The 16,172-nt window shown below is 60.2% G+C and overlaps 2 protein-coding genes across 9 annotated transcripts in view; one reads left to right on the forward strand and one right to left on the reverse strand.

The window, feature by feature from the left end:
- Positions 1–503: 503 nt before the first annotated feature.
- Positions 504–3,505, forward strand: LOC124097095 (alpha-1-acid glycoprotein). 2 transcript variants are annotated; one of them, XM_046451248.2, is made up of 6 exons: positions 504–663; positions 1,030–1,172; positions 1,367–1,437; positions 2,034–2,141; positions 2,281–2,384; positions 3,333–3,505. In XM_046451248.2, exons 1-6 carry the CDS (start codon positions 550–552, stop codon positions 3,441–3,443), a joined length of 651 nt encoding a protein of 216 aa, XP_046307204.1. In that variant the 5' UTR covers positions 504–549; the 3' UTR covers positions 3,444–3,505. The 2 variants fall into 2 exon arrangements, with proteins under 2 accessions (XP_046307204.1, XP_046307205.1); XM_046451249.2 differs by lacking the exon at positions 3,333–3,505 and adding an exon at positions 2,868–3,245.
- A 1,498-nt stretch (positions 3,506–5,003) lies between these two features.
- The window catches only part of Akna (AT-hook transcription factor), a 44,301-nt gene continuing 33,132 nt past the window's right edge, over positions 5,004–16,172 (reverse strand). For 5 of the 7 annotated variants that reach the window (XM_046451240.2, XM_046451242.2, XM_046451244.2 and 2 more), the window contains 7 exons: positions 13,696–13,872; positions 12,959–13,068; positions 12,185–12,331; positions 10,320–10,415; positions 8,846–9,019; positions 8,510–8,702; positions 5,004–6,064 (listed from right to left, as the gene is read on the reverse strand). In XM_046451240.2, coding sequence (XP_046307196.1) covers positions 5,833–6,064; positions 8,510–8,702; positions 8,846–9,019; positions 10,320–10,415; positions 12,185–12,331; positions 12,959–13,068; positions 13,696–13,872 — 1,129 coding nt within the window. In that variant the 3' untranslated portion in view covers positions 5,004–5,832. The remainder of the gene's footprint in view (positions 6,065–8,509; positions 8,703–8,845; positions 9,020–10,319; positions 10,416–12,184; positions 12,332–12,958; positions 13,069–13,695; positions 13,873–16,172) is intronic. The other 2 variants (XM_046451245.2, XM_046451247.2) reach the window with 2 other exon arrangements.

Genomic DNA, 16,172 nt, shown 5'->3' on the forward strand with positions numbered 1-16,172 from the left:
AAGCTCTCCCCTTCTCAGGTGCTGTCCTTGAAGGGTTAACTTGCCCAGAACAGTGAAAGAAAAAGCTGCTTTCTGTGACCTTCGGCAGACTGTGAACTTCTGAGCCCCTCCCCCTACGTGCTGGGTATAAAGTTCTGAAACTCCCTGGACTCGGGGTTCAGGGGATTGATTGATTACAGCCAAAGCTGTGCCCTCTAAACCTGGCTGCAGCCAAATAAAGCTGTGCCCTGCTGTCTTCGGTGCCTTGCCTCCTCTGTCCCTGCAACAGGAGCAGCTGCTGAGCGGGTCCCTCTGTTGACGTGTGCTCAAGCTTTGTCGGATGTCACTCCAGCCCCACACGCACCTGGGCTGGGGTGAGCTCAGCAGGTGAGGCGGTCGCTGTCCTGGCCTTGGAGGTGGGACTCACAACAGCTTCGGGGATTTCCACCGGCAGGATTGGGTCACAGCCGTGAGCTGACCTTTGTGGCTCCAAGAGCCCCTCCCACATTTGTTAAAAAGGTCACTGCGCCCTCCTGCCCTGAGCTCTGCCAGGTGCCTCCTGCTCTCAGCATGGTGCTGCCCTGGGCCCTCGCAGTCTTGAGCCTCCTGCCACTGCTAGAGGCTCAGAGCCCGGCATGTGCCAACCTCACGGCCAAGCCCATCACCAACGCCACCCTGGACTGGGTGAGTGCCGGGGCCAGCCTTGCTCTGGGGCCAGAGGCAGCTGCCTCCCCTCTCCGGGCCCTTCTTTCTCTACTGGCTGGGGTCAGCCCCTTACCTCTGGTGCTGGGATGAGATTCTGACCAGCCTGGGGGACACTGGTCGCCTCCCCCTGCCTCCAAATTCTCCAAGGCGAAGTCCCTCGGCAGGGGAGAGCTCTGTGCTGAGCATGGCGAGGCCCACCGGGGGGAGGACCTGGTGAGCCCAGCAGTCCCCACCCCCCAGGGCTTCAGCCCCCTGCTTGCAGAATGGAGGTTCACGTCTCCCCGAGGCTGGTTGCTGCCGACCTCCAGAGATTCGGCTCAACCCCTGCGCCTGCCCCCTCCCCAGCTCTCTGGCAGGTGGTTTTACATCGGCTCAGTTTTTCTGGACCCCGCGTTCAAGCAGATGGTTCAGAAGGTCCAGGCCTCCGACTTCTACTTCACCCCTAACCTGACCCAGGACACGATTCTGTTCCAGCAGTACCTGAGCATGTGAGCCCCCCGCTGCCCCACTCCAGAGGCCGGAGGCCTCAAGCCCGCCCCTCCCCCCCCGGGCCTCGCCTCCCCACGGGGGGAACAGGACCACCGGCTCTCCTCTCCAGCAGCCCCTTGCCATGGCCCTGGGGTGGGGACTGTCCCTTCTTGACGGTCATCTTGTTTCTCTCCTGCCTTCCATCTGGCTTTAGCGATGACCACTGCGAATACAACTCCAGTGTCCTGTGGGTCCATCGAGAGAATGCCACCCTCTCCAGATATGGTGAGGGCCTGTCCTCAGGTGGGAGGGGGTGGAAGGGAGTGGTCAGCCTTCAGGGGAGGGTGGGACTGAGGCCCCGGAGACCTTGGGCACAGAAAACAGAAGGCGGCTCTACCTGCGAGGTCCCCCAGGTCTGGTGCCTGGGCGCTGCAGTAAACACAGGCACTGTTTAAATGCGTTATGAAGTGAGCCAGTTTCCTGCCCACAAGTAACCCCAGGAGGGCATTTGAACAGATCAGATGAGGAAACAGGGGAACAGAAACATCAAGGACTTTTCCTGAGATCACACAGCTGGTAATTAGAATTCAAATCCCAATCTAGCTCCAGACCTCCTCTCTCTTAAGCACCCTCTGAAAGTCTCTGGAAGCTCAGGTGGAAGCCTGCACGTCCCCACTATCACCAGAGATGCCACAGAGTGCTGTCGGGACACAGCTGGCAACACTTAGCAGCCCCAAGCCCCTCTTTGGCCTTGTGTCCCTCATTGGTGACATAGGGACAGACTCCGGAAGCCCTGGCCTATGTGGGGCTCCCACCTGGCTGCGTCTGAGAGACGGGCAGTGGGGCCCCCTCCGGTCTCACCTGGGCCCTTTGTCCTGCAGACAGCGGCAAAAAGTTCATGGCCCAGCTCCTCCTCCAGGACTTCAACAGCACCTACTTACTGGCCTTCTCGATGGACGACGAGAACAAGCGGGGCCTGTCCTTCTACGGTGGGCCCCCGCAGCCCCAGAGCCCCCTGCCCCAGCCTCTCCCTCGGGGCCCATCCCAGAGCCCCAGCCCTGCCTGGCCTCCCGCCGCCCCTGGCTCCTCACCCAGGCCCTCACCCGGCCTGCCTGTTGCTCCTCGCAGCCAACAAGCCCGAGGCCACCCCTGAGCAGCTGGAAGGGTTCCGTGAGGCGCTGGAGTGCAAGGGCATGGACAAGTCGGAGATCATGTACACCGACTGGAAGAAGGTGAATATGGGGCACCCATTTCGGGCAACCCCAGAGGTCCAGAGAGGGAAAGCTGCCCACCAAGGCTGCACAGCAAGGCAGGTCCCCTGCTTGTAAGAACCTGCCCTCAAGCTGAGGCAGCTGAGATTCAGAGACTAGTGGGTGTGAGATGAGAGCCCGGGGGTCACCATCCCTGCATCCAGCTGGACACTGGAGCCGAGAGGAGGACTTGAAAGGCCAGTGGGGGAGGATGGCCACACCTTGGGGTGGTAGGTCTAGGAAAGACGCACAGTGGAGAGGAGGAGACGATGAGCACCTCCCACACCCCGGGCTTGGCCTGCCCCCCATTTCTACCTCCCAGCCAATGGGGAACTGGGGTCATGGTTTTCAGTGAGGCCCCGAATGGCACGCAGCCCCCGGCCGCGGTCCCGAGTTTTGTTGAACAGGAGGGTGGGCTGCCCGACGGCGCCACAGCCCCTGCCTCCAACCTGCGTTAATTGAAAGGTGTCACTGACCATCCAGAAAATCACCGAGCCCATGAGCTGGTGACGCGTGACCTGACAGACCCGGGAGATCTCCATGACCGTGACAATAAAACCTCGATGTCCATCTTCCACCTGAGACCCTTCCTCCCCTGACCACCAGTAGTGGGTCCCGGGGTTTCATGGACCCACCACCTGAGCTGCCCCTCCTGCCCCACAGCCTGGCCCTCCCCTCCCCTGGCCAGGGGACTCCACCGGGCATCTGGCCACCCCAGCCTCAGCAGCTGCATCAGCAAAACAGTGGTGCCCACAGGTCCCGAGCAGACCAGCTGCCGCAGCTTGGGCCCCATTCTTGGGCCAGCAAGCTGGGGCGCAGGGGCAGGGCCAGCCCCAGGGCCTCTGCTGGGGAGCCAAGGAGCGGGGCTGGTGCCACGGCCCCAGGAGGCCTTGCACCCGGTCACTCGCGGCCCTCCCTGCCCTCTCCCAGGACCAGTGTGAGCCACTGCGGAGGCAGCACCAGCTGGAGAGGAAGAAGGAGCCAGACAGCAGCCCCGGGCCGCCTGCTGGGGGTCACAGCTCAGAGCCCCCCTCACCGTGACCACCTCACACCGGCCTCCTCGGTCACGGTCCTCTGCCTCAGTAAAGTTTCTGCTTGGGACAGTTTGCTGGTCACCTGTGTGTTCGTTCATGCCCACTCATTTCTTGATGGGAAAGTCTGCCCGGGTGGGGCCTGGCTGAGGCCCAGCCTGGCGGGAGGAGCCGGGTGGACGTCACTGGGCCCGGTGCTCTGGGAGCCCGGCTCAAGGAGGGCTCCTCTGCAGGGGGACGGGCTTCCTAGGAGGGGTATCTGCGCCCATCTAGGAGGATTGGGAGCGGCAAGCCCAAAGGGACACATTTCAGGAACCAGAGACAGAGGATGAGGACGACAGGAGGTGGACAAGGGGTGGAAGGACCCTGGCCATCCAGGGAGATGAGCTGGGCGGGGCCAGGCTGGAGGCAGGAAGGCCCGAGCACAGGCCACAGAGGGCATCCTGGCAAGAGGCGGCACCTGGGCCGGGCAGGGTGGGTGACGGGAGGACTCGGGCCTCAGCCAAAGGGGCTGCTGTCTCCTTGGAAGCGTCCTCAGAGGGCCCCAAAGAAGACAATGACACCTGGAGATGAAGGTACTCCCCAGAAGCCAGCTCACATCTCTCTGGAGCCTTAGGTCAGGGCCGTGCCCAGGGTACAGACAGAGCGAGCACCTGGGGTCAGGAGTCCTGCAAGAAGCCACCAGGAAGTCACGATGGGTGGACTCTTGGATGTGAGGGCGGCAGACCTCTCGGTTGGAGAAGGTCGGGGCTGGATTGGTTAAATGATCTATGCACACAGCTGCCCACGCCTTCCCGAGGGGCGGCTCAGGATGCCCATGCCCAGCGCTGCCCCCAGCCTCCTAAGACAACACCCTTGCTGTCCCTCTTCCCAGAAGCCATGGCAACAGCATCCCTCGTCAACAGCTGGACACGGCTGGGCCCATGGCACTGAGACTGGGGACGCTGCCCTGGGTCCCCAGCTTAGGCGCCCCCCATCCTGATGCCCCCAGAACATGGCAGAAGAAATGGCCTCTGGCACGCCAAAAGGCGAGATCTGGAGGCTCAGAACCAACAGGAAAGGTGTCCAGCTCAGGGTCACTCTCAGGGACAGGCCTTTTTCAACACTGCCAAGGATCGGCTCAAACCTGAATGAGACATTGGTGCTGGCGGTCAGGGAGGGGAGACTAAGAGGTGGGGCAGGCCGAAGGAATGTCACTGCCCATTAGGACGCCTGTGTGGAGTTCAGGTCCCAGTCTAGCAGGGGCTCAGGAGACAGCAGTTGTTTCACTACTAAAAATTTGAGCACTGGAAGGAGAGTCCAGACTCAGGCTTTTGCTGTGTGTATCTCATAACCTCTCTGGGCTTAGTGTAAAGAGGCTTGGCCTAACAGCCAAGGTTTATGGCTTATGGTTCCAAGACAAGTGGGGGCAAGCTGCAGGAACAGAAGCCCGCAGCAGGAGGCAGAGTCAGAAAACTCTTACTCAACAGGTCCCCTGGGGGAGGGACTGGCTGGGTGTCAAGTCTTCCCTCGGCCACACGCTTGACTTTAGAAATCACGGATCCGTGACACACACCACAGACGCAGGCCATTTTGGGAATGTGGGTGGTTCTTTTTTGGTTGTCCTTTCTATTTTTTAGATCATTATTCATTCTTCTTCATTTACTCTTGTAACGAAAATAGACTTTTAAATGCCTCAAATATACAAACGTCTGCCGCGCACACACATTCCAGAACCCCAGGGCACTGCTGCAGGGCGGGAGCCGACAGCCCGGCTGCAGGGCCCCGGCTGGGGCCTGGCAGGGAGCTGGTCACCAGTCCAATGCCACTGAGATCCTAGGAAGGGCCCAGGCCTGGGGCGAGGTGCAGAGAGCCACTGGCGGGTGGCTTCCCAGGGCTCTGGGAGGTGTCCTCAGCCCAGCAGGCCTGGGGGAGAGGCCTCTGCAGCCCTGCAGCCCAGCAAGGAGCTCAGACGCCTCAGAGTCCTCAAATGTCCCACTGCCCAGTCGCCAGGAGCAAGGCCTCTGACAAGGCCCTTCCCAGAGGTGGCTGTCACAGGCAGGGGACAGCTCTGCTCCAGACAGCCTGGCCTTTCCCAACGTATCTGGCCTTGTAAGGAGGCCAAGACCAAGGTGACTCCCAGGATGAAGAGCGCCTGGCCATCTGGACATAAGACACATGTTATTAGCTGGAGGTGGACAGAGCAGGAGAGGAGAGTCCCAGAGGCTCCGTGTGGGTACAGTGGCCTTGCTTGCAGCACCTGTGGACGGGGCTGGTCCCCGGGGAAGCTACTCCGCCTCCCAGGCTGACGCTGCTCCATCTGAAGGTACCGGGCAGGGCAGGTCCTGGCCCCCCTGAGGAGGGGCCGCAGGGCTTTCTGGGCATCAGTGGCTCCTCCCCATCTCAGAGCCTCTGGGGAATCAGAAGAGGCAGGAGTCCCGCAGGCCGTGGGCCTGGCGCAGGTCGGCCGACAGCGAGCGGGTCATCCTCCGGGTGGTGGAGCGCACGTCCTCGGCAGCCTGCACCGCCTGGTTCAGGGCCGAGTGCAGCTCCTCCAGGTCATCGGGGTCCAGCTGGATGGAGTGCCGGTGTCCCCGGTGTGCCCGCAAGGAGGCTGTGGGGACTGAGGTAGGCGCTGTGGGTGCGAAGTACCTGGGGAGGGAGGGGGCGCTCATTAGCACAGGCAGCTGGGCACCGACCCCTTCCACACCCCTCCGTGCTCGGCACACCCACGAGGAGGGCTGAAGGCAGGAAAGACGCACAGCCCAGTGCTGGCAGGAACTGCGGCCAGGGGACCCTCCCACACTGCTGGGGGAAGGGGACCGGTGCCTTGGTCCTCTCCTCCCACAATTCAACCACCTGCAGAGCCGGGCTGGCCTCCTTGGCACCAGTCGGCACCATCTCCTCAGGAGCAGTGAAGCCCGGGAGTTAGTGAATGAGGGGACAGTGTCACACACCTGAGCAGAGGCCAGTGGAACCAGCCTGCCCCAAAACCTGGTCCTTCTGCTCGGCCGGCTGCAGGGCCCAGGAACCTCCCCACTCAAGGCCTCTGATTTCCCCCTCAGAGGGGAAAATGGCCAGAGTGAGCTGAAGGGAGAAGTCAAGTCAGGAGCTCGCAATGCCAGGCCAGGGAAGCGCTCTGTCACGGTCAGCTCCCGAGGCCCAGGGGCAGGCTGGAGTCGCCCCAGACCTGACGCCGAGCATCTGGAGCACAAGCTAGTTAGGGAGCAGCCCCTGCTGATGAGCGGCTCTGGCCTAAGCATGGACGGCAGCCCGCACTCCTGCCTCTGGGGAGCTCCCCGCACCCCACCTTCTGCTTACTGGATGGCCAGGTTGCCAGAGAATTCCCCCAAGACCCTCTAGGGCAGAAGCCCCTGCAAATCCTCTGGGTGCACAGCTCTGCAGTGGGATGCGGGGCGGCGGCCAGCAGGTGGCAGCATAGGCCAAGAACGTTCTAAATTGCACCAGGCACCACTGAGCACGCCCCGTCCTGCTGCCCTGCTCCCTGTGCATCAAGAGCACTGTGTTGCTGGCCACCTCCACTACCACCGGCTTTCTGGGCATTCCTTCAGCTGATCCTTGCCACAAGCCATCTCACACAGGAAGAAACGGAGGCACAGGGGCCTACCAAGTTCCTTGGCTACCACTGCCCCCCCCCAGCTGCTTTCCTCTCCCCATAGCCCCCCCAGGCTGGAGATGCTGACTGTCTGGCTAGTTTTCCCCAAAGGCCTGAGCTGGAAGGTGGTGGCCTCAGGAGCAGTAAGGAGACCCAGGGCTGCCCGGGGGGCTACCAGTTCCAGGCAGAGCCTTTACTGCCATCGAGTAGGAACCCAGCAGGGGTTTGCAGTCTTGTGCCAGGCCCCGGGCATGCAGAAGGATGCGGCCAGGCGAGGCTCCTATGGGCCTGCCCAGGCTCGGCAAAATGCCCCAGCACAGGCCAGCCTCCTTGGGGAGGCTCACGGTGGACAGCACCTGGGTGTCTGCTCCCGCCAAGCGTCAGCCCACAGCGTGACTCTGTCCTCGCTGCCCAGAGCATGGCCACTGAACGCTGGCTGGCTTGTTTCACTATGGGGGAAACTGAGGCAGAGATCTAGCTGGTGACAGTTGGGCAGGTCTCCTAATTCCAGGGCCCAGGCTTCCTTCCCTCCACAATCCTGCAGGAAAGCTGCTGAGCTCATTTTCCTTCTAACTAATGACAATATCGAGCAACAGCAATGTCGTCTGGAAGGACAAAGCTCCTGTTTATTCAGTGATGAGCTTGTGCCAGCACCTGGGGTGACTCCACTGACACCCCACTTGTCCCCACACAGTGCACATGGCAGAGACCACTCCCCACGGACAGATGGCAAAACCGAGGCTCAGAGGAGGTAGCTTTGCCCTGGCTACGGGGCGAATGTGGGAGAGGGGACTCCAGAGCGGCTCCGCCTGGCTCCGAAGCCGCCCCACTGCACAGCTGCTCTGCCGTCTCGGTGGCCTGTCCTCCAGCACCTGGCAGGAGCACCTCCCAGGCACCCAGAAACAAGGTGGGTCTGGGAAGCTGCCAGACTGCGGAGCAGAGGGGATGACAGGGAGAGAGAGGCAGGGACTTCCTGGAGGCCACCCTGAAGACAAGCGAGCGGCACTGAAGACATCGCGGACTTTGGTCAACCGTCAATGCTAACGTTGGCTGGTGACAAACGTGCCATACTCACTCAAGATGTCACAACAGGGGTTGTGGGACCTCTCTGCTCTATCTACTCAACTCCCCTAAATCCAAACTGCTCTAAAACAGGAGTCAATTGAAAAAACAAGGGCGTCCTCATGCCTTGCTTGGCCACATGGAAATGGCCAAGTCCTGGAGTATAATCAGGGGACATTAGGAGGCTCCGGGGGGGCAGTCTCCTTCCTTGCTGGGTCCCCAGGGCCGAGCACTCTCCTACCCAGCAAGCTCTTGGGGTTTGCTGAGTGACTATAGGAGTGCCAGGTGTGGCAGCAGGTGGCCACCTGGGATGGTCCCCAGGAGAGCCGAGCCTGCTGCTCAGCCCCCACATCGGGGGCTTCTTCAGTGACTGAGACCGAGGCGGGAGCAGCTGGGGCGGCGGAGTTGGGGGTTCTTACACAGTGGCTGGTGGATAAGGCATGATGGGAACCGAGGGGACGTAGGTGAAGGCCGGGGGTCCCGGTGCTGAGGGCGCAGCTGCCAGGTACCACAGTCCAGGGGGCGGCCGTGCAGGCGAGGGGACCCGCTGGCTCCTCTGCTTGGGGCTGGAAGCCACAGGTACATTTTTCCTTGTGGTGGCCTTTTCTGCCCCTGTGGGAAAACACCAGGACACAGCTGGCCACCCGGCGTCCTAAGCTGAGGATGGTGGTCTGCACAGCCCTCCCTGACCCCAGGCAGGGCCTCCCCTGGGAACAGCTCATGGGGTCCCATTCATGCCACCCCCCTAAACTCACCCCCGGCCCCCAGGGTAAGCAGAGCTGGGGTCTGGCCACGAGCAGGCTCTGAGCACTTGTCCCTACCAGAGCCAGGACCATCTCCCTCTGGGAGGGACTCGACATGGCCACACAAGGGACATCGGAGGGCCTCAGTGGCAGACAGTCCCTGCAGCTCCCTGGTAGCTGTGGTGTCTGGAAAAGGACAGGAAAGGATCCTGTCTAGATCATCAGACCCAGAGCCCCCCCACAGGCCCCCAAAGCACCGAGCTGCTGTCAGGAGCCACCACAGAGAGACCCGGCAGGATGGTCACAGTGCACCCTGCATGGGCCAGGTGCTGGTGGGGGGCCATCCTGCAGCCCCAGCCCCACCCACAGGCTCCGGCTCTTCCTGTTCACTCCCCAGTCTGTATTTGTGGAGCCACTTGCCAAGATCTCAGAGCTGGGAACCAATACTCATCTGACCCCCGGCCTGGGCTCTCCTACCGTCTGTCTCCTGCATGGGAGTGGCCAGTCCGGGCCTCCAGGGACAGGGTCAGCAGAGACCCGTGGAGCAAGAGGCAAGGGCATTGGCGCTGCTTCCCTTGCAAATCCCCAACTAGGCATCTAGTGGGTTCCAGGGCCGCCTGCCTCTCCCCAGGCTCAGCCTGGCCCGCACGCCCTCTGGGGAACCCCTGTGCCCAGCAAGTGCTGCCCCCAGCCCCATCCCAGCTCTGCCACTGGCTGCTTGGGGACAGGGCGCAAGGCCTGGCAGGAGTAGCTGCCAAGTAAATGAAGGAAGGAATGGAGGGCAGGTCGGGGCCCTCAAGTCATAAAGTCCTACAATGAAGTCTTTGCTACTTGTAAGCTGTGTGCCCCTGGGCGAGTTGCACCATCTCTTTGAGCCTATTTCAGGAGGTTCAAAATGGACATAATGCAATACTTCACTGAACTGTGAGGGTAAACGCAGACTGCAGGAGAGAGCACAGAGGGCTGCGCAGATGGCAACTCCATCGCCACCAGCGTCCCTGCTTAAAAAGCCTCAGAGACTGTCTCTTCTACCCTCTCCTTTAGGACATGGAACCTGAGGATCAGGAAAGTCAAGGACCTGGCCTAAGGCCCCACAGCAAGCTAGTGGCAGAACTGGGACCAGAACCTGACACTTGGATTCTCAGGCCACCACCTTCCCCATCCCCTGTAGCTGTTGTGTTTGGGGAAGGGGGAGGGGTGGAGATAGGAGGGGGAACTACCGCTGCCAGCCAGTCGGCAGCCATGCCTGTCCCTCAGGACTTTTCAGAGACTTTTAAAGTCCCAGAAGGTGGCTTCAGACAGTGGCTCCAGGAGCAACAGGATGGTGGCAGGTACCTGGCAAGGCTGAGAAACCCAGGAAAGTCCCATCCTTGCCTGTGCCCACCACCCTCCAACTGCTGGGCTCAGGGCAGGCCCACAGGGCCAGCCACAATGGCCCCCAACAGCAAGAGGCTGCAGGGTGGCCACCCCAGGTCCCATCCCTTACCTGTTTCCTGTGATCTGATGGGCTGACTGTGGGGACAGGAGGCTGAGTCACTGCTTCTTGGGGCAGTCTTGGGGGACAGAAGGTGGTACTCCTGGCCTGGGGAAGAAACCAGACAGTTGGCATCAGCCTGGGTGGGGGGTGCAGAACTGGGAGGAGCCCACTCGGGGACTTCACCCCTTCCTCCCAGTGGCTTAACAGTTGCCCCATGTACAGGAGTGAGCACACGAGTGTGTAAGACTCATTAAGTGTGTGGGGTGAGCTCTCTCCTGACTCCTTGCTTCTAGGAGTGGCTGCCTGGCTGTCCCCACATGGAGTGATCAGCACCCCAAGCAGGGTTGAGGTCTGAGACGACACTGCTCCCGGGGGGGGGGACCCCTGCTGGTTTGGCCCTCAGTGGCCTAGGCAATTCTCCCTTGTGCTCTGATTGGTTGTGAGAGGGGACAGTCAGGGGGTGGTTTCCTGGCTTGCTGGGAGGACTAAATGGGCAGTATCTGTGAGGTCTCCACCCAGTACTGGCAGATGAAAAGCTCTCAATGCCTCTAGAACTCTGGGCAGGCTCTCAGATCCACACCACCCTTTGTTGTGTGGGTCCCTGAGTCTCAAGGACAGCCCTTCTGTGGGCCTGAAGCCCTGTGAGGGGCACGGGGACTGCTTGCTCTCTGATGGCTCCTGGTAAGTCTCCAAGGGCAGGGGAGGCCATTCCTGCTGCTGCCACAGTTCACTGTGATGGCTGGCTGGTGCCTCTGCTGGGCAGCCACATTCATGCAGATGGGAGCACGTGCATTCTCCAAATGTCAAGCACTCTGAAGTGCTACTAGGTGTCACCTGAGCCAGGTGCCCAGTTCATGAGAAGCAGAGGCCCCTTGCAATCAGAGGGCAAACCAGATGCCCTTCAGTGCTCATGCAACACATGAGGTGGCAAAGGAGATCATAGACCTCTTTATCATTGGCTGGCTGAGCTGAAAGGGCACCCCAGAATCAAACACGGGCTCCATAAAAGGGGGGCCTGGGAAAGGTTTGCTCGAGGAATGAATGAATGAACAGAGCCCTATGTCAGGGAGGCCACGCCCCTGATGCTCCTCCTATCAGAACACAGCAGAGGCCACGCCCCTGGTGCTCCTCCTATCAGAACACAGCAGGGGCCATGCCCTTTGATGCTCCCCCTATCAGAACACAGCAGAGGCCACGCCCCTGGTGCTCCTCCTATCAGAATACAGCAGAGGCCACGCCCCTGGTGCTCCTTCTATCAGAACACAGCAGGGGCCATGCCCCTTGATGCTCCCCCTATTAGAACACAGCACAGGCCACACCCCTGGTGCTCCTCCTATCAGAACACAGCAGAGGCCACGTCCCTAGTGCTCCCCCTATTAGAACACAGCACAGGCCACACCCCTGGTGCTCCTCCTATCAGAACACAGCAGGGGTCATGCCCCTTGATGCTCCCCCTATCAGAACACAGCAGAGGCCACGCCCCTGGTGCTCCTCCTATCAGAACACAGCAGAGGCCACGCCCCTGGTGCTCCTTCTATCAGAACACAGAAGGGGCCATGCCCCTTGATGCTCCCCCTATTAGAACACAGCACAGGCCACACCCCTGGTGCTCCTCCTATCAGAACACAGCAGAGGCCACGCCCCTGGTGTCCTCAGAACACAGCAGAGGCCACGCCCCTGGTGCTCCTCCTATTAAAACATAGAGCAGAGGCCATGCCCCTGGTGCTCCTCCTGTCAGAACAGAGCAGAGGTCAGGCCCCTGGTGCTCCTCCTATCAGAACATGGCAGATGAGATTTGAGGGGTGAATGGAAAAGGTCTGGCCATGGAAGAGCCCTTCCCCTGGACTGCATCCACCTGCCCCAGCTTCACCCACCTGTGTACTGGCCCCGGAAGGAGACCCTGTCAGGACGTCTGCTGCTGCCTACCCCTCTGATTCCCTCCTGAGTGGCCCGGGGACCATTTTCGGAGCTCCTGTTCTTCCCAGATGACAGCTGAGGGGAGGGTGGCTCAGAATCCAAACCTGGAGTAGAAAGAGGGGATTCAGTGGGGCAGAGGTGAGGTCCAGCTGGAGGAGTGAGCTCTTGGCAAGCTCAGGCTTCGGGCTGATACCTAGGTTGTGATCCTGAGCTACCTCCGGGGAGTACGGTCTGCACCTTGGGACCCTGGCCTTGCGCTAAGCCAGTCCAGACACACTGGGGTGCTGCCCTGCGTCTCTGCAGCAATCCCGAGAGGTAGATGTCATCACCACGGCAAGGTCAGTGTCCCTTTAACTGCTCCAAGGGAGTAGCAACCCAGAGAGGATGATGTGGTGACAACGTGGTGGAACCAGGGACCCAGACCCAGGTTCCTTCAAGCATGTCCCCACACTCTCTAGGCCTCAAGGTTCTTACGTACAGAACATGTGCAGGATGACCCCTGAAGTGCAGGTCCCTGAGGTGACGTCCGCAGAGCCCTTACGGCTGCCCCGCACAAAGCACGGGCCAGACACAGACACGCACCACAATTCAGAGCATGGTGACGGCCACAACGGATGCACAAAGGACCTCCTCCCGGTTTCCTGGAAGTTCTGCTGCTGTGGTCCATGACCACTGAGCAACATGCCCAAGATGTGGCCTCCAGAAACCAGACCTGGCCAGCACTCACTTACTCAGGGACAGTCGGGGCACCTCCCGAGGCACTGAGGAGGACCTGGCTCGCCGTCTTCCTGCAGGTTGATCTGCACCTTCAGGCTCCCCGGACAACCGCTCTGTGGATTTACTAGCAAACGGGAAGGGAAATAATGTCACTGGATGAGGTTTTGCGCAGCCTTTACAGATGGCCCACAAATAGGCCACCTGGAGAACTGTTTATTGCACAACGGGAGAAGGAAAATGTAGAGGACAAAATCAGACTCTGGAGCCAGTCTGAGGGAAAGTGGCTCTGGGCCTCTCTGACCCTCAGTTTCCTCATCTGTCAAACAGGGATAATAAGAGCACGGGCCTCCGATGGTGTTGGAAGGATTAATGAGATACTGTCCATAAAACCCTTAGCCTAGTGCTCTCCACTGAAACACTCAAAAGAAGTGAGTTGATTTTATAAGTTGTCTTCACAGATGCGTGTCCACTAAATGAGTACATGAGAATCCTGAAAAAGGTCTAGCTCCTCAGCAACGGGTGGGTTCATGGATATACTTTGCCTCATGCTTTATTACTAACTCATAAGCTTAGACATTCTTTTATGCATCAAGTACTATACCACGAAAACTGTGAGAGTGCATGAATGATGGACTGAGAGAGAGGAAGGGGCCGTGCCTGCGTCCCGCGTCTAGGTGAGCCACAGGCAGGCTGCATCTATCTTTGACAGGTGCCACAGGGACAGAGGTGAGGACAGAGGTGGGTCACCCACCTGCCACAGTGGGAGCCCCAGGTGGCTGAGGAAGCAGCTGGCCGGTCCTGAGTCTGGGCGGGGTGGTCACAGGCAGTCGTTGGGTGCGCCTGGCTTCCCTGGTGTGGCCGGTGCAGGCTGTCCTCCAGCTGCAGACGGAGCCGGGACACTTCTGCCTGCAGCTCGCGGATGGCCTGGCTGGCGGGGGAGAGACAGAATCGGAACAGCTGCACAGGACTGGAGCTGGAGGCGCCCGAGGGCTGCCTGGATACGGTGGTCTTGTCCCTTCCTGGCAGGCACAGGGGCCAGCTCTGCTGCTGAATGATTCTAGAACTTTCCTGTGCATCCACTTTTCTTGCTACGCATCTGGACACCTGAGTTCATGTCCCTGTGCATTCTGTGAGCAAATCAGAACCTTCCTTTGGGGTCGGCCTTCCTAACATGCAGGGCGTGAGCAGCTGTCCTCCAGGTGGTGATGAGGAGGACGCACGGGCCAAAGGTCCACTTTACAATTTCTTTCTGATCTGCGCTGGCCCTAGGCTGTCCTCCACCCCCGTCTCTTCTCCAGAGAACTTAACTTTGTAACCTGGCCTGACTCCATTCTGTCCTTGTTCAGCTGCAACATTTCCTATGTTCAACTCTCTGCTTCTGGCAGAAGATGCTTGTCTATCTGTGTCCTCAACCCTCAACCACTGGCAGGCAGGACCAGCTGTCCCCATCTCCTGACCCTATAGACAGGTGCTCAGAAATATTACTGAGCTGGATCCAGAATTCAGAGGGAGCAAAGTATCATGCGTACACAAGGGGACATCAGGTGTGCCCAGCATGCTGAGCTAGAAGGGTAAAGTGCCCGGGTAGGGAGACGCAGGGTGCACCTGCAAGGCCTGACCTCCTTGACGCCCTCTATGACCCCTGCGAGACCCAGGCACAGCCCGGCTCTTGCCCACAGCTATGGCACCGAGTGCTAGTGCCAGAAGCACATGCTATTGTCTCTCTCCCATCAGCCCCTGCACCGTAGGGCCTACTCCACAGGCTGCCCCAGCACGATGGCCACCAGCCCCACCTCTCAGCCGGCAGAGACCCCTACCCACAGTGCGGCGCTGTAGCCCGGCTCGGCATGTTCCTCTGGGCTGATGCACACTCTACACTGGCTCTGGTGGCTTTCAGGGACTGCCCTCAGGGTCAGTTCTTGCCTGGTGGCCCCTGGACTCCTGGGTGTCTCCCGGTGCTACCTCCAGCAAACTCAGGTCTCCAGTAAGTGTGGAAGGTGGCACCGGAGACCTTTCTCCAGCTCTGTCCCAGCCAGGTTGTGTGTAATGGGATTGGGTCTCCGTGGCAATCCCCAGGGAGACCATGTTGGCAATTCCAAGGCAAACCACGGGCGGAGGCGGCCAGAGCCAGGCTCCTGACACCGTTAACCCTCCCTGGAAGGCGAGCCCCTTCTTAGACCTGGGACTTAGACACACACTGGGGCATCACTTCTCCTCTCTGGGGTTTGTGTCAAGATTTGGGGCTTCTGACTTAACTCTTTGGTCACCGCGCCCCAGCTGGCACTGAAATTCATCTTCCCCGCAAACCTACCCTATCCCTGCCCAGTACATCAGTAGCTGTAGGCATCCAGAAGTCGGAGGGATCCATCTGGATTCCCTGATCACCCTGAACCTAATCAGCTACCGAGTCCTGTGGCTCAATGGCCGAAACATCGCCTTTCAGAAGCAGAACCAGCCTTCTCCCTCTGGACCCTGGCTGGAGTCCAGGCCCCCCAGTCCTCTCTTGCTGGGAAGCCTCTCCTCCCACCCTGGTGGCCCAAGGCCTCATTCTAAAACAAAAACTCCACCTTCAGCCCCTCGCTGTCCTCAGGATGGGCCCCAGTCACTCGCAGAGGGTTCCACCAGTGCTTTCTCTGAGCCAAGCCCCCATCCAGAGTGCGACTTGACCCACGGCCTCTGAGGAGGAAGCTCTGAGCAGGGAGTTCCCCTACCCTGTCTGCTCAGCGCCCACCAGCTCACACTGGAGGGCCCAGCTGTCACCAACAACACTTCAAAGGCGACAGGCACTCTCTCACCTTCAGGACTCCGTACACTCTTCCCTGTGCCTGCTATCTTCCTCTGGGTCTCAGCTGACACCATGTCCCTCCCTGCAGCTTGAACCCGGCACTGCCTTAGCCTGGGACCTCTCCACTGGACCTCCCATGCTGGGGAGCGGTGGCCTGCTCCTCTGTCCATCTCACGAGACAGTGAGCCTTACAAGGCCAAGGACAGGGTCCCGTCCACCATCGTGTCCCCAGGGCCTGGCATAACACAGACAAAAACGCTTCCAGGCCTTGGCTGCCGTCGGGGAGAACGCAGGGGCCGGCATGGTCAACCCAGCCTTGGACACCACCGACGGTGGCTGGGCCCCACTGTGCACACGGGGAACATGACTGAGCGGGCCATGGGGCCCCAGGGGTGACTTCGGAGCCACCTCCCAGAACACTGAGGCAGACACCCTGTCTAGCA

Source organism: Marmota monax, unplaced genomic scaffold (assembly GCF_021218885.2).
Source record: "Marmota monax isolate L192 unplaced genomic scaffold, Marmota_monax_Labrador192_F-V1.1 WCK01_AAM20220418_F8-fsc00020, whole genome shotgun sequence".
Lineage (NCBI taxonomy): Eukaryota > Metazoa > Chordata > Mammalia > Rodentia > Sciuridae > Marmota > Marmota monax.

Excerpts from the sequence above, each read along its gene's own strand:
- LOC124097095 (XM_046451248.2), top strand. The coding sequence starts at position 550 with ATGGTGCTGCCCTGGGCCCTCGCAGTCTTGAGCCTCCTGCCACTGCTA. Across the intron at positions 664-1,029 it reads CCAACGCCACCCTGGACTGG|CTCTCTGGCAGGTGGTTTTA; the intron begins GTGAGTGCCGGG and ends CCCCCTCCCCAG. Across the intron at positions 1,173-1,366 it reads TTCCAGCAGTACCTGAGCAT|CGATGACCACTGCGAATACA; the intron begins GTGAGCCCCCCG and ends ATCTGGCTTTAG.